Source organism: Homarus americanus, unplaced genomic scaffold, assembly GCF_018991925.1.
Source record: "Homarus americanus isolate GMGI-L3 unplaced genomic scaffold, GMGI_Hamer_2.0 scaffold49667, whole genome shotgun sequence".
NCBI lineage: Eukaryota > Metazoa > Arthropoda > Malacostraca > Decapoda > Nephropidae > Homarus > Homarus americanus.
Genome location: NW_024738608.1, coordinates 5464135 through 5490582, shown reverse-complemented (window position 1 = coordinate 5490582; position 26448 = coordinate 5464135). Strand labels below are relative to the sequence as shown.

Genomic DNA, 26448 nt, shown 5'->3' with positions numbered 1-26448 from the left:
AAAATTTAACAATTTTATATGGATATTAAACATGTTAACAACCTAATAATGATTACCTAAGTCATTGATACAAAATTTGCTTTACACAATTCCCTCTGCAAATACTGTACTAGTGTTTTACTGAGACAGTCAGCAGTCAATCCATAACAGCAAAATTTAACTATGGTGGTTGACAGAAATGCATAAAAAAAGTGAAAACATTTATTAAATACTAATTGCCTGAGTTTGTCTCTGAGGGGCAAATCATAGTCTGTCTTTGACTACTCCATCAGCTAACCTATCACATACACGACTTTAATAATTACACTACATCCTCTCTAATATCATCTATAATATCCACTACACTACAACAGTACTACTGTACAGTATCTACTTTACATCCACTCCACTATTATCTCCACTATATATCTGCTTCACTATCCTAAGCCAAAATTAAGTGCACATGCAAAAAATAACAATCAATACCAATTTGCATTCTGTCAAAAACTGTGGTCATGAGTGGGGGTTAGGGTCACTTTTAGGTGGGGGGGGGCGGGGGGGGGGTTCAGACCGCAGCAATTTAGATATGTTTTAAATAAGGATTTTCCACCTTTAGGTTTGGGGGGAGGGGGCTAATCACTGGGGTCAATCCCCTTAATACCTGTACCTAAACAAAATACTGTAAAACTTTTGAGCTGCGTGTGTATCTCTAGCCAGTTTATAAATAGATTGGCTGGGTACCAAGCATTGCCCGGGTTTGTTTTTAAGGGGTAGCTCCTGGTCTATGTCCCTGATGACATTATGCATTACCACCTTTACACAATCTACACTACATCAACCACACTATGCACACTGCACACCATCCAATGTACAGTACTATAAACTTCATTACGTCCTCTCCACTATCTACATTACAGGTACCGGGTACATCAATTTTAAGTTGGGGGTCGTCCCCCACAGGGACAAACTTCCCTGCCTCTCCTCTTTAGATGTGTTTTTAATGAGGGGGTTCCACCTTTGGGACTGGGGGCCAACCACTGGTGAACCTGGATAAGTTTTTGAGGGGTAATTACCATTTACACTACAGCTAACACATTATATACACTAAGTTAACTATCAGCTACACTAAATCCATTACACTAACATTTACACTACAGTATATTAATTATACTACATTCTCTATGATACACTACACTACAGCAATTACACTTTACTATACCCTACATCAACTACACGATCACTTAATTGGGGGACAAAAGCCCACCGAATAAAACTTTCTCAGTTAAAGTGCAAAGTAGGACAAAAGCCCCTCAGTTGAAGTGCAAAATATGTTAGGTTAGGTTAAATTAATTAAGTTAGGTTAGCAGGGGCGGATCCAGGTGAAGGTATTATACTCAGGTGTATTTGTATAGTAAACAGTAATTACTATTGACCTCAGAATATTTCCTAATATCAAGTGCACATGGCTTCAATATGGGCTCAAAATGCCCATAATATTGGCAAGATTAAAAAAAATTAATTATTGGGTGCTTACAGCGCACCCCCCCCCCCCCATCAGCTGGGTGGCCTCAGTGCTCGCCATGTTCCTCCACCAACAACTTCTTGGACCCTCTTCCCTTTTGATATTCCTGGTTAGGTAAGGTATTGCAGTCTAATATAATAACTGTAACATTTTACAGTCAGAGAAGTTTTCAACTTTTAAATAATAAAAAATAAGAATACTGTATTGATTAACAAAAATAGTATGTCATAAGAAGCTTTTGTCCTACATCCATTCATTTTTCATGAAGGGGTTACACCTTTTGAAATGGGGTTCACTCCAAAAATTTTACCTTTTTGGAAACTTCTGTGGTGTAAGCACATCTCCATGCCAAATTGCAGATTTATATCTCCAAAACTGTAACTGAAGACTGCGAACACACACCTTTTTTCTTTTACTTTTTTTAATTTATGGTACTTGCCCTGACAAATTTTGGAGAAAATTTGCTTGCCTATTTTTAATGGGAAAGGGTAAAAAAAAATCTTAAAACATCCAAATCTACAGTATTTTTGTGTATCTACTCATTACACAACAATCCGTGGGAGCTTTTATATAAAAAAATCAGGTCACGTCATTTAGGGAATATACTTATAGAAAGGGGGAGAATCAGCTTTAATACGCTCCTGAACTTTCTTAGCAGGTCAAGTCAGGTCATTGTAGGAACAGGAAAGTCAGGGATCAGCATTAAGTCGTGATATGGCGTCAGATCAAACACACACACACACTCACCTGACAAATTCCTGTCTGGGTATTTTCCTCCCCCAAAATTAACTTGTCTACCGAAAAAGTGCCAGGCACACGGAAATTAAAAACCTCCCAATACCAAACTAACTTGTGCAAGTCTAACAGTATACAGTACATTATTGTCTGAATTCCCTTAATAGGTGGGTTTCTGGGGTTTTTTCCGTTTATACAAAATAAACTTAATACGGTACTGTACAATAAAAATTTCGCACATCATTCTCTTTATATCTATATCCACCAAATGTGCCCTGTAATTAGTTACTGGGGTGGGATGAACACATGAACACTACTACTAATAATAATGACATCTACAGTAAGACAGAAATGCAAATTACATTTTCAATTAATGTTGATACAGAGCATTGAATGTCCCATAATAATAACAGACGGTGGTCCAATTACAGGATCTTAGTGTAGTGGATGCAGTATAGACGATAATGTAGTCAATGTAGTGTAGGTAGTGGAGAGACTGTAATGTAGTGGGTGAACAGGGGCGGATCCAGAAATTTCAAAAAAACAAAAGAGGGGGGTCCAAGAAGTTGTGGGTGGGGAACATGGCGAACACAGTAAGCTCATCCACCAGGGGGGAGCCCCCCCCCCCTTCCCCCGAAAATTAATGAAATCTGACCAGTATTTAATTTTTTTCTTTTTTACCATTATCCTCTTTACCATTGATTGGCTCGTTAGCCGTTTGGGTGATCGATCATGTACCTGTTACGCACTGTTGGCATGCACTGGCTCCTGAATGTATCTGAACCTGGCTCCAGTTAGGCATGGGCACTTTGAGTCAATCTTGATGCACTGTGCACTTGATATTAGGAGATATTCTGAGGGCAACAGTAGTTACTTTTACTATACAAAAAAGCCTGAGTACAATACTGCATTAAAAAGTATTGGAATTTTCTGATGAAAAGGGGGGATCCGGACTCCCAGGACCACCCTAGATCCTCCCTAGTATACAGTAGATGATTGTGTAATGGGTGTACTTCTTACTTTTAACCTCTTCGCCACTGATCGGCTCTTTAGCCGGTTGGGCTGTCGGTCACGTCTCTGTTACGCACTGTTGCCAAGTACTGGTCATGCGCTGTCTACTGGATACATCTGAACCTGTTCCAGTGTTGGTCAAGTCTGGTCTTGAAACAGCTCACACTCGGTGCCGCCACAGCATTCTCTGGCAGGTTGTTCCAAGAGTTCACAAATATCACTCCGAAAACAAGTTTCCTTCAGTTTTCTGGACTTGTGGCTTCTTCAAACCTGAGCTGTGAAAAGTTGTGGGTCACAGTTTTATTTATTAAACACCCCGATATCCACCTAAACTTGCCTGTCCCTACTGTTATCAAACTTAATTTTCTCAAATTAAATATAGTACGGGGGACTTTAGTCGCTTCATAGGTAAAAAAGAAGCATGAGCTCTTTCACAGTTACTACAGTTCGTGGAGTACATTATACATTTAACAGGTTTTTAAAAACATAATTCCAAACCTAGCTGGTTAATAAACTAACCTAATATAAATAAACATTCCTCAAACTAGCCTAACTTTACTGTCAATACCTGTATACACATACCTAATGAATATACAATTCTGAACATATTTCAGTGTTGTAATAAAAATACATTAATTTACTTATCATATTATCATACTTTAAAATGAAAGTATTGTAGTAAGTTAGCTCAACAACAACTCATATTGGAATAAGGAACTTATTTCAGCTCATTGATTGTCATGTTATAAATGATACACGAAAAAGAAGGCTCCAATGCCTTACTATGGTATGCAAAATCATTACATTATCGTTAAGACTAGTACATAAAAGAACTGTACAATGCTGTACTGTACTGGTAATATACTTCGGTGTTGGATTTACAAAAAAAAAAAAATACTGTAGTAAAGTGATAGACTTCTAAGACAAAAGGTTTAGCAATCATTTATGGTTCAGGTCATACAGCAGCAAGATTTGGAGGTAACTCATATCTTGATAGTGTCTTGTTCACTGTACAGTATGTACGTCAGGTTTCATAGTTACTGTTCACAGTACTTATTTTATTAGTCAGCATTACCTCTTCTGAATAAAAATACACAGACTTACAATAGCAACAGAGGTGTTGTCACATCATAAGAGTAGATCTACGCATCAGACTTCGACAAACATACAGTGGTTGACATTTATTCACTGATTTGGAAAGGTGACATTAGACATCCATTATAGGTATCCATTCGTCTTCTCGTTGTGGGCCGAACTCGTGAAGGGTGAGGTCAGTGTTGGTAAGGAGGAACTGAACACGCAGTAGGTCTAGGTCATCTGGATGAACACTCCAGGCGGCCAGGTTACCCAGACTGGTGAGATGAGGACAGTGCTCCATCAGTGCCTCTATGGCGCGCATGGTGAGCTTGTCCGCCACACCAAACCATATCTCTCGAACATTTCGCAGGGAATGGTTCATAAGGCTGGTGATAATTGCGGCATCTGACAGATGACCACACTCGCCCAAGCACAAGTGCTCAACATCTACGCACTGGTTCATCAACAGCTTTACACACAATGTACTTATCTGACTTGTGTATATAAGCAGCTCGCGGATATTGTGGAAAGCAGTGGTATGTGTCACGTCAGAACACACCAACGAGACATTGTGCATCTCAAGACGTTGAAGGTTTGGGCAGAGCTTTCCAAGGTCGAGTAGGTCAACCTGACCGAAAACAGTCAATAAAAACAAACTACGTATTCGTGACCCCATCTTGTTTATCATTATTTCCATATCAGTCCATCTCACTTTGTGTAATTTAATCTCTCTTAAGTCTTTAAACATATCCAAGTAATGAACAGCAGTGTCTTTTGGGCTATCTAGGTATATCGCTTGTAATTTGGGGCAGGCCTTGACTATTGTATGAAATCGACTGCTAGAGGTAACAACATCATGTATATACCGTAGACCAAATTGTTTACCTGGGTAAGTAGTGACAGCAAGCTCAACTGCTGCACCTGTGTGTTCATATGATCCGAGACTCACAAGGCGTGGTAAGGTGAGCAACAGGTAGCACGGTAAAGCGGGAGGAAGGTCCTGGGCCCCGGGCCCGCCAAGGTCTACAATCTGTAGTGATTCTGTAAGTCGGTCCCAGACGATGCGGGACGGATTGTCACACAAGTTCTTTAAGCCCGCCTCGGTGATGGCCCGAGACCCAGATATGTCAAGTTTTTGCAGGCCCTCACAGTACTTCCCCAGGGTGGCCAATATGTCGTCATCACAGCCGTAGCGTAGAGTTAGTCGTCTGATACAAGAGAGTTTGCGCAGTGTCTTAATAACTGCATATTTATGTTCTTCTCGTACCCATATTCCTCGTAGATCAAGTCGCTGGATTCCCGCACCACTTTTAGCCGTTGCTTCCAGCACCATTTCAAAATAAGACTCAGGAAAATTTCCAATGGTTAAATTCCTCACACCTTCTACAAGTAGAAGCTGTATAGCAAGGTATCTGACAATGGCTTCTACGGCCTCGTCACGGGAGAGAATTGTATTAAGTAAATCCTCAAGTATCCCCGGCGTAAGGGAGTTACTGAGAATATCCCTCACTAGTCGTAGACGCACAGACAGTGTAGGAGGACCGTATACATCCCAGTGTTCATCCTGACCGAAGTAAATCTCGTCGAGGATGATAGCACACACATTGTACAGTACTTTATCCTTCGCAAAGGCTTGCAGGGCGTGCACTTGTTTACGAGGTGGCATGGTGACCTTCACTTTCTTACACATAGGTTTATTTATAGTGCATTGTACACAAATCACATCCTTTATGGTTTCTGCATCATGTTTTGATTGGAAATCCAAGAAGAAAAAGTTGTTCTTCAGAATATAAGTGAAATCATTCACCGTCACTATGTGAAGAAGCTGGGAGAAAGGTGGAGAGAAGAGCGAACGTAGCGAGATCTACGGCAGTACTGAAAACAGTATGTGGCGGTGTTGGCACCACAACACGGGTAGAACCTGGCACGATGCCTCCCTCACGAAGCTCGGTTATATCGATAACCAGCTGAAACATTCAGCAGAAAACTGTTCTTGATATTTCACAATGAAAGTTTTGGGGCAAAAAAAATAATTAAAAAAATTAACAGAAATTACGTTAGTATGGCATAAACGGTGACTACGTGTGTCGCTCTCTGTTGCTTACGTTTGTTATAAGAGGACCAAGAATGATTATACCAGTGAATGGCAAATTTGATTGTCCAGTTAAAGAAGATCCTGTGATATAAACAAAGCACAAAATGTGAAAAAGACCTCGGTGTGTATGTTGACAACGAACTGAAGTTCTCGGATCCTTTACTTTTTACTTTACTTTTATCCTCTTCACCACTGATCGGCTCATTAGCCGCTTGGGCGATCGGTCACGTCTGTTACTTTTCTTTTGAGAAGATTAATCAAGCAACTATGCTAGTGGGTCTTAATAAGGGCGTTCAGATAACTAGATGATTTGTTAGCCCCTCTAGAAATTTTTGAAAATTTACCGATTTCAGGGATTTTTTGAGGCTATTTGCTTATGATTCTTTACTTTTATCCTCTGCGCCAATGATCGAGCCGATCACTTAGCCGCCCGCATGGTCGGTCGGTCTTTTTTACTTTTATCCTCTTCACCACCGATCGGCTCGTTAGCCGCGTGGGCGATCGGTCACGTCTCTGTTACGTACTGTTGGCAAGTACTGGGAATGCACCGGCTCCTGGATGTACTTGAACCTGCTCGTGTTGGTCAAGTCTACTTTTACTTTTATCCTTTTCACCTTCCCGGGCCGGCGGAAGTTGTTTGGACACTCGTCCTAGTCCCCTTGGTCCCTGTTCACCTAGCAGCAAAGTAGGTACCTACTGTAAATCGAAAGTTGCGAATACGTATTCAGGGACAAGTTGTTGGAGCTTCCAATAACTTGCTTAGACATAAACCATTGACTCTTCAGGCTTCTACGCCCTTGACTCTTCAGGCTTCTACGCCCTTGACTCTTCAGGCTTCTGACTCTTCAGGCTTCTACGCCCTTGACTCTTCAGGCTTCTACGCCCTTGACTCTTCAGGCTTCTACGCCCTTGACTCTTCAGGCTTCTACGCCCTTGACTCTTTAGGCTTCAGGCTTCTACGCCCTTAACTCAAGAGACATAAGGCAAGCATGAACTTAGCATGATTCCCTGTTGGGCGCTATAAACGCTTCGGCGCTTCACCTTACACAAGGATGTAGGGGGGGGGGGGACCCAATTAAAAAAAAAATCCTTTTTACCACTGATCGGCTCGTTAGCCGCTTGGGCGATCGGCCACGTCTCTGATTACTTTTCCTTTTCTTTTGTCCTCTTCACCAAAAGATCGGCTCGTTAGCCGCTTGGGCGATCGGTCACGTCTCTGTTACGCACTGTTAGCATGTACTGGGCATGCACCGGCTCCTGAATGTACCTGAAACCTGCTCCAGTGTTGGTCAAGTCTTGTCTTGAAAGAGCTCACACTAGGTACCGTCACAACACTTTCTGGGAGATTGTTCCAAGAGTTCATAACTCTCACTCCAAAAAAGTTTGTCCTCACAGTTTTCTGGATTTGCGGCTTCTTCAATCTTGAGCTGTGGCCCCTTGTGGGGCGAGCGTCCGCCAGCTCCAAGTAAGGACACTTGACTGAGTAGTACCCCTTGAGATGCTTATACACCTCAATTTGGTCACCCCTTGTCCGTCTGTAGTATAAATAAGCTAGGCAAGTTCAGGCGCTCCAATCTCTCAGCTGAAGTGCCGAAGGGAAGGCACCAGTCTGGTGGCCCTCCTTTGAACATTTTCAACCAACTCACATTCAGTCTCAAATAGTGCAGTTTCTTCATCCCGTTGGGACATATGATGCGCATCCTTACCGTTGGTACGCCCCAGGTGCATCCTCTTACACTTCGTGACATTGAATCTCAGCAACCATTTCTCCGACCATTTTTGGAGCCCACAGAGGTCCTTCTGCAGCTCTTCACAGTCCGCTTGGTTCTTGATTTCCCGAAATAACTTGGCGTCATCGGCAAACATTTGTATGGAGGAGTGTTCAACGTCAGGCATGTCATTTATGAAACAAACAAACAACAGCGGGCCCAATATACTGCCCTGTGGTACCCCGCCTGTGACAGGTACGGATGATGATTTTGTGCCATTAACCACCACACACTGCTTGCGGTCATGTGGAAAGTCTTCTATCCACGCTAGGACATTTCCCCGAATTCCGTACCCTTCCAGTTTGATTTTAAGCCTTTCATTGGGTACACTGTCGAAATCCTTGTTAAAATCTAGGTATATATTGTCTATATTACTACTCCATTCCAGAATATGTGTCCAAATATCCAATACCTTGAGCAATTGTGTTAAGCAGGAGCGCCCCGGCATAAAACCGTGTTGGCAATCCTTTCAAGGTTGTTTCGCAGTAGATGTTCCATCGTGGCGTCTCTGATAATGCTCTCAAGTTCTTTACATACTATACTGGTCAGGCCCACTGGTCTATAATTATTCATGGATTGACAATCGCCTTTCTAGTAAAAAGTAAAAAGTAAAAAAGATTATAGGACTCACATAAGCCATTTTCCAGTCACCAGGGACTTACTTTGATATTTGCGAAAAACCTTCTTAGGCACCTAGGGCATTGTTAATGATTTTTAATGTACATATTCAGAGAAACTACAGTCTAGAAGCCTCTATGGACGATATTTTCACAATAAACTAAAAAATATGGTCAATGTTGACCTTGTGTAATGCACTGGTACGCAACATATGATATCCTATGAGTTTAAATTGCGGAACATAAAAATATTTCAGTTATATGTAAACCAAAAATACTTTTAGACACCGTTCCTAATGAAAAGCTGCAGCAATTCCTCTTTAGGCTTCTTCACCTTTCGAAATTTCACAAGTGACACCTGAAAGGGATCTATCACGCATGCGCACAGGTGAGACCACCGTAAACAAAGACTTGTCCCAAGGTGTGATTAGGTTTCAGACTTGTGACCGCAATATATCGTAATCTAATCGTACTGTAAAACTAAATTGAAAAAAAAAAGAATAATATCGCTTCCATAAATATTGCAAGAATTTAATACGACCAAATTGATTGTTTAGTTTCATGAGCTGAAGCTGTGAAGTATTATATGAAGGCTTCCGACGCAGGTAAATATTCGTCACATGACTGGATTTCCAGGAACGTGTTTAGTGATGCGCGGGTGTTGGTGGCTCCAGGCGTAGTAACAAGGCAAGATGACCGCCGTGGCCCCCGTGGAACACAGCACAGTACCCAGGGAGCTGCAGTTTAAGGTGCTCGTTATTGGCGAGTTTGGCGTAGGTGAGTTAGCAAGATCATACTGCTTACTAGTTAAGGTGTACAGTATATACTAACGATGTAAAGCAAATGTTTTCGTATTCCAAAATTGCATGATTTCTTACATCTGTCGGAACTGCTGTCGAGAAAGTGTTTATGATAAACCAAAATTGATAAATGTTAAGAGAAGGGACGCCAATTTATTATCCATAGTATTTTGTGTCGGTCATCCAGCGAATTTTAGGTGGGTTAGGTTAGGTTAGGTTGAAATGTTTTTCCGATTTTTTGTTATTGTTTTGAACGGTTCTGACCTTCATTTCTTTCGCAAATACTACTTTCTGTGATTTTTCAACTTCTAAATTGGTGGATGAACGAAACGATAATTTTATTCCAATTCCTATTTGGGGCATGTGATCTCTAGAGTTTATAAATTGGTCAGAGACTTTGCAACAAGAATTTTTGGCGATTTTTCAATCTTGCACCGGTATTTCTCTTGCTGTTATTAATATGTTTTTCATAATGTTTTGACAATTCTAAGACCCTTTTGTAATGTGATATTTCTGCCGGAAATTAAGGATAACCGATATATTAATTTTTCAATATTATTTGATTTGGTCAGTCACAAGTGTCGCCATTTGTTGTTTACGTCTCACAGAGAAGGTCTGACCACCCATCACGCAGTGCTCCGCACCTCCGTGTTGGCTTCTTAAGCGTCTACAGCACATGTGCGGGGGTTGGTGTGGGAGTTTCTTATTGGCTATATTGGGCAAGAGTTTTTTGTCATACCCAATGACAATGCGCGGGTGCGTCGGAAGCGGTGATTTGATTTTTCAGTACCACAATAACCAGATATGGCTGAACAGGTGGAAAGAGCTGTGCCGACATTGTGATCGAGATAATTAACGTCAATTGCAGAGCTTCATCAGAAAAATAGTGTTAGGTTAGGTCAGGTTAGGTTTGGTTTTGTTGGTTTGTTGGTTTTTTATTTATGTGATTTACTCGTAAAAAAAATCATTAAGATTGATGGGGATCTCAAAAACTATTTATTTCCGGCTGAAATGAATATCAAATTCGTTTGAAACTCATCAAATAACACCGGAAAAACATATTTTTAATTTCCAAACAAAGACCGGTGCATTAGTGAAAATTTACCAAATTTTTTAGCAGGTGAAATGAACCAGCCAAATCAAACCTAATCTGTAGTAACCAAAGAATTTTTTTTGTGGGGGGCTAAAACAGTTGTTTACATCTCATATGCACCTACACCACTTATTTTAGATTAGTTCTCTGTTGAAAAAAAATCTTTCTAACCACAAATTTTTGAAGTGCAGGAATTATTATTTTTTTATTTTTATCAATGTAGTTTTTTCCTTCTATAAATAATTTACCTTGTTTACCAAATAGCCACTCACTAGAGGTGGCCATATCAAGGGAAGCAGCCCAGTCCTGTGTACATAAAAACATAAGAAGAACATAAGAAAATAAGGAGTCTGCAATAGGCTGTTTGGGCTGTGCATGGCAGCTCCTGTCGAGAGTTACTACCACTCTCTATCATCCATAAATCTATCTAGCCAACTTTTAAAACTTTCAGCGTTCCAGCACTTACTACAAAGTTGCTAAGTTTGTTCCACTCGTCCACCACCCTATTTGTGAACCATTTCCTTCCTATCCCCCTCCATTGTTCTTGATAATTTTGTTGAGGGCTATATTGAAGCCCAGTACTGTACTGTTCTTGATTCCACAGCTTGAGCTGGTAAACCGATTGATAGGGTTACCACCCTCTGTGTGAAGAAGTATTTCCTTTTATTTGTTTTGCATGATAACTTGGCGAACTTGTAGTTACGTCCCGGGTTCATGTTTTCCACCCCTTTCAGAATTTTTAATGTTTCAATGAGATCTGCCCCATTATGCCTTGTCTGAAGGATTGTTAGGTTTAAGGCCCTCAGTCTACTTGGATAATCGAGATGACTTAATTCCAATCGAGATGACTTAATTCCAGAATCATTTCAGTTGCTGTGTGTTGCATATTTTTTAGTGATGTTAGATCTTTCTGGAGGTAAGGTTTCCATACCTGTATTGTATTCAGTAATCCAGACTGGGATGTGCTTGAGATTTGTACAGTTGAAGGGGCATTTTCCTATTTTTATATTTGAAGGTACTGTATGCTTGGTGCACCTTCAAAGCAGCCCATTTCCAACTTGGCCCATCATAAATAACCAATTTGGCCCATCTTAAATAACCAACTCGGCCCATCTTAAATAACTAGCTCGACCCATCTTAAATAACCAACTCGGCCCATCTTAAATATCCAACTCAGCTCATCTTAAATACCCAACTCAACTCATCTTAAATACCGAGGGTTCAATCGGTATGAAGGACGAATTTTATGAGTATGTTAGTAGAACTTGATCACTGAACCATAATTCACATTCGTAACTTGTTCTTCTCCAGGTCATTTTGAATAAAGTTTGAAATTATTGCTTCCAACAATTTGCCTATAATTGATGTTAAACAATTGCTGTCTTCCAGGATTCTGGTACTACACCCATTTTTAATGACACGTTAAACAAATTTGCTAGGGGCATACTAAGCTCTTCTTTACATTCCTTTGATACTCTGGCAAATATCTCATTGGGACCTAGCGACTTAATAGGCTTTAACTTTATTTGCTTACTAACATCGTTACTTGTCACTACTATCTCGCTTAATCTATTTTTTTCACTGTCTCTATATAGTTTGTGTCTCGGGTATCTTGTTTAATTTTCAGTGGTGAAAACTGTTGAAAATTATCTGTTCAGATTATTACTCATTTCTCTGTTGTTATCAGTTAGCTCGCCGGTATTGATCCAATCTTGTCTGGTGTTTTAGTTTGATACATTTGAAAGAATCCCTTGGGGTTTAACTTTGCCTCCCTTGCTACCTTCAGTTCATTATTCCTCTTTGCTTTTCTTATCTTGGTCTTAACCCTACTGGCCAATACCTTATAATAATCTCGGAGGTAAACTTCACGATTTATTCTCCAACCTATAACCTTCCTTTGGCCAATAATATTCTTTAAATAATTATTTATCTATTTGGGGTCATTGTTTTTTGATCCGAGTGTTCTGTATGGTATGTCCTGCCTTTGTGCATTAAGAAACTCGTTATTTAAATTGTTGTGGAACTCGTCAACCTCAGATCTCGTGTTCAGGTCATCCTCAACCGACATATTTTGTGAGGTAATCTTTGTCAGGTCTCCAGGTAAAGTGAGGTCGCTTTCTGTGGGTACATTGTTGTGGAATGTCAACCTCTGATCTCGTGATCAGGTCATCCTCAACCGTCATATTTCGTCAGGTTATTGTTGTCAAGTCTCCAGGCAAAGTGAGGTCGTCCTCTGTGTTGGTGTTAGATTACAGGATCAGTCACATTCTGAGTCTTGACCATGGCTGACCAATGCTTGGTATGCATGGGCCGAGTTGGACTGTAACCGTATGCTTTATAATACCCAAATCTCTATTTACTTTTCTCACTGCTGCCTTCTTGTTGTGCTGCCTTCAGTGAATAATCTATCACAACACCTAGGTCTTTGTCCTTATTCACAGTATCCAGGAAAGTGTTATTAAGAGAATACAGGGTATATGTGATTAGGGTTGTTGTAACCCTAATGTTATAAAGCATTTGCCAGTCTCGAGACTGTTTGAACAGCTTATGCAGGTCTTTCTGCATTTTTGCCACATCATCTTGACTTACTACCTTCCCAAATATCTTTGTGTAGTCTTCAAACTTGACAAAATGGCATGATATATTTTCATCTACAGAGTATGTCATTTATGTAGATCACAAACAAGGTGGGTCCAAGGATAGAGCCTTGTGGTATTCCACTGAGAACCTTTTTCCATTTAGAATGTGCTCCATTAATACCACTCTTTGTTGCCTGTTGGAAAGTAATACTGTACAGTACCGTACTCTGAGAATCCCCCCAAATTATGGATATTTGCACTTTGTGTAAAAAAAAATCCATTTTGAACACTATTCTATATTCACCTGCAATGTCCTACTAGTTCCATTTTCACTGTTTAAGAGTCAAGTGTTTCTTACACCAAACAAGTGTTTCTCAGTGACCATTCCTTTTACGGACATTTCCAGTAACTGCTATACAGTGTATTTTATGATTTACTGTAGATAAGGTGAACCAACTAACCTACCTATTCTAGGATGGAAGTACTATACAGTACAGTACTGATATATTAGGTAAGGTATGGAAAAGCTGCTGAGAACCATTTATCAACAGTTCACATTAGGTTAGTTTAAGTCAGGTACTGTATATTTGGTTAGTTATGGAAAAGTTGCTGGGAAGTGTTTGTCAACAGTTCAAGTTCTTCAAATGGCATTTAGTGGATGGGGCGAATTTTCGTATGAAGTGGTTATTTGACAGTGCTCCCTGGCCAAATAATCATCGGCTATTTGACTGGGACCTGTTGGAATTGTGTATGATTTTGAATGGGATTCTGTTCAGATTGGGTGTGGGCATTACACTAGTCATTACACTATTATTTAAATATTGAATACTTTATCACTGTCTTCTTTTATCATCTTCTTATACTCCAAGATGGGCATACTGTATATAATGTAGGTCAGATCAACATTTCTTGGAGTAATTTGGCATTTTTTGGGTGCACTTTTGGTCATAAAATAGTTTTATTTCCAATTATGCAAAGCATGACAATGAAGACAGTGGACTTAACGAAAAAATTATGAATAAAAACAATTCAAAGTCTATGTTGGGGTAATGAGTATTTTTGTCAGGTCTGTTTTGGGGTAATGCCTAAAGCTTACTTGGGAATCCGTGGTCACTGTTAATCTGTGCCCTTTTTCCCGGTGTTTCCTTATGCATATGTAACCACTATGTCCACCAGCCACCATTTCTGGGCTTGAATTCTTGTTGTCAGACATATGCATTCTGTGACCAAATACTTCCAGCTACCTTTTCAATTGAATTCTTCCAGCAGCTGTTACATTGTATCAATTATCTGAGATAAGATGAACCAACCTAACCTAATCAAGTCAAACATAACTGGCTTATCTTAAGTACAAGATATTAAATCATTGTCAGGTTAGGTTGATTTATGTTATACAGTGTCAGGTAAATGATGTAATGTGGCAATTGTTGGAGACATTCACTTAGAAGGCCATTTGTGTGGCAACAACACTGTACAGTTTGCCTCAGCCTGTTGATGCAGTATTTTTAATATTGTATAAATTTACAATTGTTGTACATTTTTTTATACGTATTCATCTGATAAACAGGGAAGACAGCTGTGATTCGACGCTACACAGAAGGTCACTTTAGTCCTTACTACAAGCTGACCATTGGTGTGGATTTTGCTGTCAAGACGTTGGACTGGGATGCCAAGACTAAAGTCACTGTCCAGCTGTGGTCTGTAGTAAAATATAATTGTCTCAACCATTCAGTTTGGATTGTGAAAATAAACAGTTTTTAGTGGTAATATTGATTATTAAGAAAATTTATACTGATGCCATTATGTTTTAACTTGCATACCAAGGAAAAGAGTTTGGTTTTAGGTCTTAAAAGGAATCTGTTTTTTGCGTCCTTGCAATTTAGGGTTAGAGAGAGGAAATAATTTGAATTTAATTTATTTTCTAATGTGAAAAGTATTCTAGAATTCATAGAGGTGCCTTGCATTGTTTACATGATCATAATTGTTATAATATGGATTTTGGCATAATTTGTATGTTTTTTTCCTAAATTAATTACATGATTTGAATTTGGAATGAATGCAAAATAACTTAGAGGTTCCAAAAGGTTGCCTTAGCTGCTACATGGAATATTCTATTTATAATTACTGTACTGTGAAAATATAAATATTTTTTTTAAAATATACATACAGTAATAATACAGTAATAAATAAATGTAGCACTCACTGTACATTCCGAGGTGAGCTGATAATATGTAGATGATATTCCAAAAATGTAATGGTCATATTGGTAAATGAAGTAAAAACCCACATTGGGGAAATAAAAGACAAAATCTTGGAGCTGGTATGCTAGGACCCTCTTCAGCTAACTAACAGAACAAAGCAAGGGAGAAAAACATAGAACAAAGGAATCAGGTCACATAACCTGTCTCCTGAGTTGTTTAGGGATAATCTTTTTGATAGTATTCAGGATCAGGTCAGTGGACCCCAGACTTGATTCTGAATATGGCTTTTGTTGTGGTCACGGAAACTTAAAAACTCAATGCATGTACGAGAGGGTTAATTACATTCTTCCTGTTTTTAGGACTTGTATTCATTTTTTGATTGAAACATCCCTAATTGATTGGTTCCTCACATATCTTAATCAATGATAGGTTTCAAGTAACATATTTAAAGGAGACATGTGGTTTTGCTGATACTAACTGCTTTTGCCAATCATGGCATTCTTTACATATGCTGTAGCTTTTCTGAGTGATTCATTCATAATAATGCTATACTGTATGTATGTTTACTACGGAGGGCCCCTCCAGATGCCTCCATATACGAAAACATTTTGTTGCATTTTCATTTGGCTGACTGTACATGGTTCATGGTGTGAGAGAGGATTTAACCCATTTTATCTCCAAAGGGATATATTATCCAGTGCTTATTGGGGCTTTGAGTTTTCTTGAAGTTCCACAGAAACACCATAACGCTGCATAGAAATGGGTAGTCTGAGAATTAAAACCTCACAGCCTTAATAAATGGAAATAATACAAAGTTAACTCTCTTGGGGTACAAGTCTCTTTAATATCTAGAGTCTTCTGGTTTTAGGAGTATAATCCCCTCTTGGGTTAATATATTACTCTGGTGACAAATGTGGATTCTAGTCTCCCAGTAAGTTGCCATTATTGTAGGAACCACTTTGGTGTGTGTTTTACTAGAAAACAGGATTTCCGGTTCAATTGTTCATTTTGTTATGTAGATCCTGTGAAAGCCACATGTAAATTTTACTCATATATTTCAAATTATTGGCTAATTTTTACCCACACTTTTGCCCCATATTGTATGAGATGATGAGGTTTCATTATACTGTACAGTAACCACAGATTCATTCATTTGCAAATAGAAGAATGGGGGACTGTTCATGGGATGATAATATTACAACCTATACAGGGTATTTGTAAAAGACTCAATTTTGAAAAAAACTTTTTGTTACATTACCAATATACTTTCCAGGGACATTGCTGGGCATGAGAGATTTGGTCATATGACCCGTGTATATTACAAATATGCGTAAGTATGTTCATTTTATCAAATTTAGATGTAAGTTAATAGTGTTTGGAGATTACATTTACCATGGTTTACCTTATCAATGATTAGACAAGTGAAAGTAATTGTTAGTTTAATGATAATAATTATTAGTTAAGAACTTACTCTGGAATATCTCTTAACCTTATGTATGTGAATATTTTACTGTATATGATATGGTGTAATAAATAAATAAGTAAATATATATATATATATATATATATATATATATATATATATATATATATATATATATATATATATATATATATATATATATATATATATATATATATATATATATAAATATATATATTGAATTTATTTTACAGGGTGGCAGCTATTGTTGTATTTGACCTCTCAAGACCACCAACCTTTGATGCAGTTCTTAAGGTTGGTATTCCTTTAATCTATTTTATTACTAGTATGTGACGCTAAGTACCCATAGTATGTAATATTTGCATAAAAGAACATATTTTATATTATTTTATTTTTTCTCTTGCAATCCATTCCCACCTCTGCACATGGTGGCCAGAAATCCTAAGAAATATCAGCCTTCTTCACTTGCTACCATTCATTCTCTCTTAATTGTTCATAATGACTATCTAGTTTACCCCTGTTTTATGGGTATATCTCAGGTTTCTCCTCTCATTCCCTTGGCTATAAAATGGATTTTCATAGCTTAATCTTTGCCTTTTTTTTGTAAATATAGCTTTTATCAAAAACGATACCATTTCACATAAAATATTGTACCTGTAAGAGAACATCCAATTACATGTACTGTAAGGTTAATCTGATTACAATAATAATAATTTACAGTGGGTTAGTGACATTCGTGAAAAGGTGACTCTGGGTGATGGCCGTCCTCTACCAGTCCTTTTGTTGGCCAACAAGTGTGACATAGATACTATCAGTATACAGCCAGAAGTCATCTCTAACTTCTGCAAACAACATCGCATTGATGCCTGGTTCCTCACATCAGCCAAAGAAGATATCAATATAGGTATGTTTGCAGTGTTGTTATTGGGTGATCCCCAAAAGAGTGGGTCCAATCATCATCATCACTGTTTTATAACCATTTTTTAAGCTTACACGGGTTAACCATGATTACCCAATAGCATGGAGCTCCCAAACAAACATTCAAAACAGAAATTTCCTGACATTCTTTTCCAGCTCTCACCAGGAATTTGCATGCATCTGGGCCCTGACACCTAGCAAGCAAAACCAATTACAGTACAGTACAGGTATCCCTCGTATAATGATGGGATGCGTTCCTGAAAAAACAATCATTAAACAAAATATGAGTGTGAGGCAGTGAGATACAGTGGATGGGAGGAAGTGACACAACCCTTGCATGGGGGGGGGGGGGACTGACCATGTGGTACAAGAATATTTCCAGTAAGTGATCCTTAAACAAACTATTTTGACATGGTATAATGATGAGGACTCCATTCTTTTATAAAAAAACCCCAAGGAAATGTTGATACCTGAGTCAATAAAATCAGTTCTAATTAAGTTAGATGCATTTTTTTTTCTTTTACCAAATAATCCTGAATAGTTTATCTAAAAGTTTGGTTAAATGAATACAGTATAAGGTATTTAAAAAAAGAAGAGAAAAAATCTAAACGACGCATCTGACACAAACCCGTATTTATTTATGCAAACTGTAATCGTGTCTTGACACTTGTGATGGAGGTGGGTTGGGGGATCATTGGGCCATGTTACTGACCTGACCTGATGCAATGTCAGGTCACCCATTGTTGGGGAGAGGGATTAGTGGGTCTCATGACCTGAAGATGTCTTGAATTAAGACAAAAGCTAAGGTGCTCCAGTGTTTCCCACATCCTGAATGTACAGTTGAGTATACATAACTGTAATCACTTTTTAGATTCTTAACATTATTCTTGGCTGATTTTGTTCTGGTACAGTTATGTACAACACTGCACAACACAAATTGTATGCAAAAGCATCAGCTAGCGAGAGAACAACCTTCTACAGTGGCAGCAGAATATAAACTAAGCAATTCAAGCAGCTAGGCCACCCATGCACCAGGCATGTGGGGGATGCATTGGAGCATGCTGCAATCTCTTGGAACTTCCTGAAAACTCATTCCCAGGCCAAAAACGGAGAGTTTCCTGATTTTTTAAAAAAAAATTCCAGAAAATCCACCTGACTTTTAGCCTCAGAAAATTGTTCCCACAAACCCGGAATTGAGAGAAATTTTCAAGAAAATTTCAGTTCCAACTAAGAGAGATTCCAGCTACCGGAGATATAACTTCTTATTTTCCTTTGAATTTTCATTCATGCTATTTCGTAAGCCTCTTCCAGTTTCCTTCTACTTACCCGTACCATTTTATTGTTTATCTTATTCATAATTTTTTTAGGTTTTCTTCTGTCTTTATTTCTCACCATCTGCAGGCAAATCTAGTCTTTCTCTCCTAACTTGTTCTACAATGGGAACTGAACATGTAATTGTACAGATTTATAATGGTTTAGTGTTCTTTATACATTTTTATCCCTTGCCAGAGTTATATTTATCTTGAAAAATTTTCTACCAAAACTAGGAGATGCTATGAAGTGGCTTGTTGGTCGTATTTTGGAAGTGAGATCCAACTCTCAAGCCCCAATGCCCATAGTCCGAACTCTAGCTCCCGAGGATCCACCGGAGAAGCCTACAACGTATTGCTGCAGGTAATTTTTTAAAGCTTGATATACTGCATAATCTATTTCCATGACGAATGACGTGAATACAAAAGGGAACCAATAGCTTTTTATTACAGGCTGATGAAATAACTTAATTGAAGGTTGCAACTCAAATTTTGACAGTTTGACCTATCTCGAGACATTAATTTAGATTAAACATTAATCAAACTCCACATGTAACTGCTGGTTTTTTAAGTTTGCAATCTGTATCAGGAAGGCATAGGAATAACTATACCAGTGAGCATTCATAGCACTTTCCTCAGCTGGTAGGGCACATTGCAAGAAAATGTTCACCCAGAGAACAAAAGTTTCATTGTGTCATCATTCTCCTACAATCACCCTATAAAATACTCCTCAAACTGACATGAAGACACATACACTTGTTACTCACACCACAATGCACACAGTCACTGTGTCACTTGTCAAATGGTCCAATTTTCCCTCATTAACTCTCATGTAATACTGTACTGTATATTGAAAATTGAATGAAACAAAAAAAATTCTATACTGTATTCTTAAATTTCATATTTAGAATGTTCAAATCTTTTGTAAAATTTATTACAATACTTTGAAAAGTAAATATTCAGTTGACGTTCTTTACTGCACAATATTCATTGTTTTTCAGATGAGGAGTTAAAATGATGTTATTTTGGTGAAGCTGCACAGGTGAAGAGAACCTGATGGTTCCAGTGGCTTTCAGGGCCCACATTCAGGTACTTTTGATCACCAATCATTTTTGACAGCATCAGCAATTTTTCCAAGGAAGTGTGAACCTTCTACTGGAAGTTGCAACTGAGCTGGTTTGGAGAATCTTGAAGACTAAAAGGTTGGGCAGCTGGCAGCTTTTACTGCTATTTGTGATTAAGTTGAGGCAGTTCCCTTATTATCCTCATTTCTTTATTCTGTATGTTTGGTTCATGTAATTTTTTAAGGATGTGTTTGTTGTTTTTATTGCACACTCTAGTCATTACTGAAAATTTTCTTAAAAAAAATTTAAATACCAAAAGTACAGTATTGGAATTATTCTTCCATTAATGATAAGTTAATTTTAATAGAATAGTGCATTCCCTATTGATTTTTTATGTAATTTATACAGTTTACAATGTTCACATTTTATACTTAAGTGCTTTAATTACTGATATTTTAGATTCCTTATTTTTTTAGTGTTTTAGTATTTTTTTATTTGTGTGTTTGCCAAGTGCCTGATCAAAACCTCATCCGTCCATTGTCTAGCCAGTATTGCTGGAAAATATTTGCATTAGCAACATTGCAGTTGCTTGTTTGGTAATTCAAAGCATATGTTGAGAATATGTGCTTTGTGGAAGTTGTGGCACTGACAGCCTTATATGAGGATTGTTTTGTGCCTAGTTTTATGCAGTTGATGAAGTGATATATCAGTAAGCTTCCCCAAAAAGCTTAAGATTTTAAATACTTATATACATGAGTTGTTAAATTTTATGGATGTATCCTGCTGTAAATTTTAAAGTAACATAATACCGAGTAATACTTTAACATTAGCTGAATTTGTATCCTGAGCTGAAATATTTAGTAGTACAATGTAATGATATTAAACAGATATTTATACAGTATATACCATTTGGGAGTAAAATTTCTGAGGGATACATAAAGATGTTTTTTGAGGAGAATGTATATTTTGACTCCATGTGTGTGATTATTTCCAAGAAAATAATCAGGTGGATGTTAATTCCTGTTAGATAACAGATGTCTGGAATGAACCAGATCACTTACCAGTTAATGACAGGTCTCTTTGCATATAACTAGAATCCAATTATATATTTATATATACAGTATATATATACTGTATATATAAAATGATAAAAAAGGGGTTTGGTGTATTTTATTTAATAAAATACATAATAAGCTGTGCTTGCTATTTGAGACAAGGATCTTTAAAGGTGCTGGGGAGACTAATGTAGGCTTTAGGCTTACCTACCATGATAGTTGTCATGGAACTTGTTGATAATTCTTCCTGCCAAGAAAATAAATTTATCATTCAGCATAAAAAGAACTAAAGGGTGATATTTTATATTAATGTTTAATGTTGCTGTTGTAAGAAAATGAAAATATTGCCTGGAAGTTATGTGATTACAAAGGTAACAATCTGCTAATATATAACTTAGTAGATAAATTAATATCCTGTATGGTTAAAACCTGAGAAATATCAGTATCTTGTGGTGGACAAACCTAATGTTTTGTGTAAGTGCACAAAGAATGTAGTCACTGTACATCATAATGTAATTCAGGATACAATTTTATTGCACATTACTTTTAAACAGGAGAATCAAATCAAAATGATCTTTACCATCCTTATAGGATTTTTAAAATATTCAATAACCTAAATAGGTTTTGGTTCAAATAGTGCCTCTGATTTTGGCCTTTTGTAGCAAGTCTTTCAAGAAAGTTTGCTGAAGATTGTACATCTTTATATACAGGTATAGTTGGAAAATATATGGTTAAGCTTTCTTTGAATATTGTAGTTAGAGCATTGTTAAAATGCTTCATCGGAATACATGATTAAATTTATGTTTCTGAAGCAGACATTCATGTTAAGGTTAACATCTGTATGTTTGTATGAAGATCAAGTGCCATTTGTCTTTTGATACTGTTGAGTGTATTTCTTTGTAAATGTCTTGATATTGCTACAGTGGCCTGGTGAAAGATTACCCAAGCTACAGTACATGCTTAGTTGTAAGAGCTACTTGTTGAATGAAGGGCATATTTTTATATAGAGTATTAAATTTTACTGAACTCTGAATAATGTTTCATAGTTGTGCATATCACTGCCTATGATAGTTTTTCTATGTCATATTGAAGTCCCAATATTTCTCAGTGAAAGCAAGTGGCACCAGCTTCAGTTAGCTGAGAGTACTGGTGAACCATTACTAAACGTTCATATAAAATTTCAAAGTTTATTGTAAGTTCATCAACCCTTGAGGGTAGGAAGAGGACCAACATCTGAAATGTTTAAGGAAAATTCTGTAAGCATCACCCACTGCAGTAAAAAAAAAAGTGCTTTAAATTCAGGAATGTTGTAGTCAGCATAATTATTACTGCTGTATACAGGTATAGATATGAATGAATTCAAATAATTGTTATATCTCCTTTAATCATGGTCTTGTATGTGATTGTGTCAAAGGTTACCTTCAATGGACAAAGATCTGCTTGGTAGGAGTAATCATATATAGCATTGTACTAGTACTCTTATAATTAAATGTATTTAGACAAGCGCTGTGAAAAGACTGGGATACAAAAGTGGGCTACGAGCTAAAAATGATGTGGAGAAACATAGCAACTGCTCACTATGAAGATTCACTCTAATATCAGTACAGATCTTGGCTTTTTTTTAAGATACACAGGTCATTAGCTCTACCATAGGTGCTTGCCTGTAGAGAAATTACTTGAATAACTGTTTCATGACAGCTTGTAAATATAAGGCCCTCTTCACTGTGTTGCTATATATCAAGTCAATTATTTCCTCTTATGCATCAGCATTAATCAAGATGTTGTTGAGTCCTATATGAAAACTTTTTACAGCCTCAGAAATCTAGATTATTTAATGAATATATTAGATGACATAGACTTCATGAGTTGGTTGATATGTGCTAACACAAACAATGATATCAAGAACAGTGGAGGAGATCTCCTTCCCTTGGCATGACCACTTCTAGTTTGGACAGTCATTAGGCAAATAAGCTAGGTAGCATAAATATATTAAATTATTGGTTTATTGTAAACAAGAAAATGACTAATATAATACCATAATCATGGAGTCTTGCAGCACTATCTAGTACTTGCCAGTAGATTGCATGTACTACATAGCAGGTGTTATGTGATTGATTCCTAGCAACTTATGTTTTTGCAATCAGGGATGAGAGTACTCAATTCATTGGTAAAATTAAAATATTAAAAAAAACTGCCACACAAGAGCTGGGTGCTGGGTGTTAAAAACTGCTGCAGTGAATGGGTTAATAATGTTTTTAATATAAAAAGATAGTGTGGTTTGTGGACAGTATTTGGCAACAGAGAATTATATAAATATTCCTACTTAAGTGGTATATTGCTCTTTATCGGACGAGGATGATAGTATTATTTTTCATGTATGAAATTTCTGGTTGGACATGTTTCTTCAAAGACATCATAAAAGAAAACTGTTGTTAAAAATTTGATTGGCAAATTATAAATCCTGGAGTTTCATCCTTGAAGATTCACCATTAATGAATCTTGAGGCACCAAAACTTATGGATTTAAATAATTTTTTTTATATTTTTAGCTGTGCAACCGACTCTTAAGATGTAAGAGACATTTTTATTCGGTTAGGAAATTCCCACATGAGAAATGTGTTGATTGCCCTGGCCTACTCTCCATGCTTCTCTTGGAAAACTTAAAAAGCACAAGCAGCTGATTTTTAACAGTGACCATCACTCAAAATTTATAATTCACAATTCATACATCGGATTCTTATGTACAGAGGCATATGGTGTCCCACCACTGAGATATGAATTGTATTTTCATATTATACAGTATATACAGAGTATATATATATAAAGCAATCCCCAAGTTATGAACAGGTTACGTTCCTGGACCCTGTTAATAAGTCGGAACTGTTAATTCCATAGGTTAGGTTAAAACACAACCCTGCCCATATGAAACAACAGTAATATCCCTACATAACAAATAATGTAAATACTGTAAATGAAGTTATGTTAAATAGTATAAGTACTGTAATGTAAAAATGGGATTTTAGTTACAGAATTTTGTGATGAATATATTGGGACCCATTCATAAGTGTGGGTGTTCGTAACTCAGGGACTGCCTGTGTGTGTGTGTGTGTGTGTGTCTATATATATATATATATATATATATATATATATATATATATATATATATATATATATATATATATAGTTAGAGTTGTTATATATATATATATGTTGTTGTTGCTATATACATATTAGTTGTTGTTATATATATATATATATATATACATATATGTTATATATATATATATATATATATATATATATATATATATATATATAGTATAGTATATAGTATATAGCAGTATATATATATATATATATATATATATATATATATATATATATATATATATATATATATATATATATATATATAGTATATATATATATATATATATATATATATATATATATATATATATATATATATATATATATATATATAAGGGCAAAGAACCCCTCAATTTTAAGCGTCAATTGAACCCACGGCCCGCTGCAGAAAAGTGAACAACATAACATATGGGTTTAATTGAAATAGAGACCGGCCAATCTCAAACTCCACTTTTTCAGACACAATACCTACTTTGTAGTAAAAATAACTTCTTAATTTTATGATGGTATGCACACACAATTAATAATTAAGAGAAATATCAATAATATTAGGTTTTTTAACACTTACATTAGTAGAAAAGATGGCTGGGCACACGGGGATGGGGGGTTGGTTCCGAGGCAGAGGGCAGATTATTGGCCCTAACCTGTATCACTTGTATCAATTGTATCACTATCCACCACAGAGGCTTGCAGGGCCTCTTTGTCAAACCCCTCAAAGTCCATATAAGTCCATATCCGCACTATCATTATCACTATCACTGACTTGGGCCGGCTGTGGTGGGTGGTGGGTGAAGAACTCGGTAATGTTTTGATGACTGGGCGACCTTGTGCGCACCCTGCTCGCGCCACTCTCCGCGTAAAAGGGTACACACACCGTGGAAAGTGAGCATTCCGTGTTCGGCAGGGTACCGCTTAAACGTGGAAACGCGTAAAGTGGGACCGCGTAAAGCGAGGGTTGACTGTGTGTGTGTGTGTGTGTGTGTATATATATATATATATATATATATATATATATATATATGTGTATATATATATATATATATATATATATATATATATATATATATATATATATATATATATATATATATATATATATATATATATATATATATATATATATATATATATATATATATATATATATATATATATATATATATATATATATATATATATATATATATATATATATATATATCCCAAGAAATAAGGAGCTCAAAATTGTATTTTTAAATTTGCATTTGACATGGCAAAATTCAGAGTAAATTGTATACAGTATATTATGTCTGGCATCAGTTAATGTTAGTACCCTTGTCATAGCTCAAAGGGCAGTTGTATTAGCAGAACCGTGAGCACAAATTAGGAATCAATATTGTGTATAAAATATTTCTGGGTTTTGGTTTGATTTAATAAAAAGTGTTTACTGTACTGGTTCTGAAAATATTCAGGTACTGAGAAGAATTATATTTAATATAATTTCATGATTTCATTCTAGGAAAATAATTTTTTCCACAAATACTCACGTTACTACTGCATCACTTATACTGTATGTGTATATACTGTATATATATATATATATATATATATATATATATATATATATATATATATATATATATATATATATATATATATATATATATATATATATATATATATATATATATATATATATAATCAACACCTCACCCTGCCAGGATTCGAACCCACGAACTTATAATTGTGAATGGGGAATGCTACCTCTGGGCCACCAGGACACTAAAAGCAGTCCTAGACTCTGTTATATTTCACACAAAGCCTGTTCAACGAGCTTATGGTGCCGTGAACCTCAAATGGGGACCATAGCAGTAGTAACGTGAGTATAACTAAAATAGAATGTAATATTTGAGAAAAAATCTTTCCTAGCTAGATACCAACAAACAGGTGGTTCTCATTACTGCACTGGCCATTTCTAGGGCTTTGTTATCATGCTGTGGTCCCTTTGACTGCTGGGGCTGATCTGACAATTGCCCATCCTTCCCCTCACA

General features: G+C 36.8%; 2 protein-coding genes across 2 annotated transcripts; one reads left to right on the top strand and one right to left on the bottom strand.

The window, feature by feature from the left end:
* On the bottom strand, positions 1-6189 carry LOC121874167. Its single transcript, XM_042378151.1, has one exon. It carries the CDS (start codon positions 6012-6014, stop codon positions 4455-4457), a length of 1560 nt encoding a protein of 519 aa, XP_042234085.1. The 5' UTR covers positions 6015-6189; the 3' UTR covers positions 1-4454.
* Positions 6190-9246: 3057 nt separating this feature from the next.
* On the top strand, positions 9247-23799 carry LOC121874165 (ras-related protein Rab-32B-like). Its single transcript, XM_042378149.1, has 7 exons — positions 9247-9582; positions 14845-14974; positions 16752-16808; positions 17156-17216; positions 17643-17826; positions 19388-19514; positions 20152-23799. The coding sequence occupies exons 1-7, from the start codon at positions 9498-9500 to the stop codon at positions 20153-20155; spliced, it is 648 nt and encodes a 215-aa protein (XP_042234083.1). The 5' UTR covers positions 9247-9497; the 3' UTR covers positions 20156-23799.
* Positions 23800-26448: the final 2649 nt, after the last annotated feature.

What these genes read in the sequence shown, in the direction of transcription:
- LOC121874167 (XM_042378151.1), bottom strand. Translation starts at nt 6,014, where the DNA reads ATGTGTAAGAAAGTGAAGGTCACCATGCCACCTCGTAAACAAGTGCAC.
- LOC121874165 (XM_042378149.1), top strand. Translation starts at nt 9,498, where the DNA reads ATGACCGCCGTGGCCCCCGTGGAACACAGCACAGTACCCAGGGAGCTG. An exon ending in AAAGTCACTGTCCAGCTGTG is followed by an intron (nt 14,975 to 16,751) that starts GTCTGTAGTAAA and finishes TATACTTTCCAG; the next exon opens with GGACATTGCTGGGCATGAGA. An exon ending in CGTGTATATTACAAATATGC is followed by an intron (nt 16,809 to 17,155) that starts GTAAGTATGTTC and finishes TTTATTTTACAG; the next exon opens with GGTGGCAGCTATTGTTGTAT.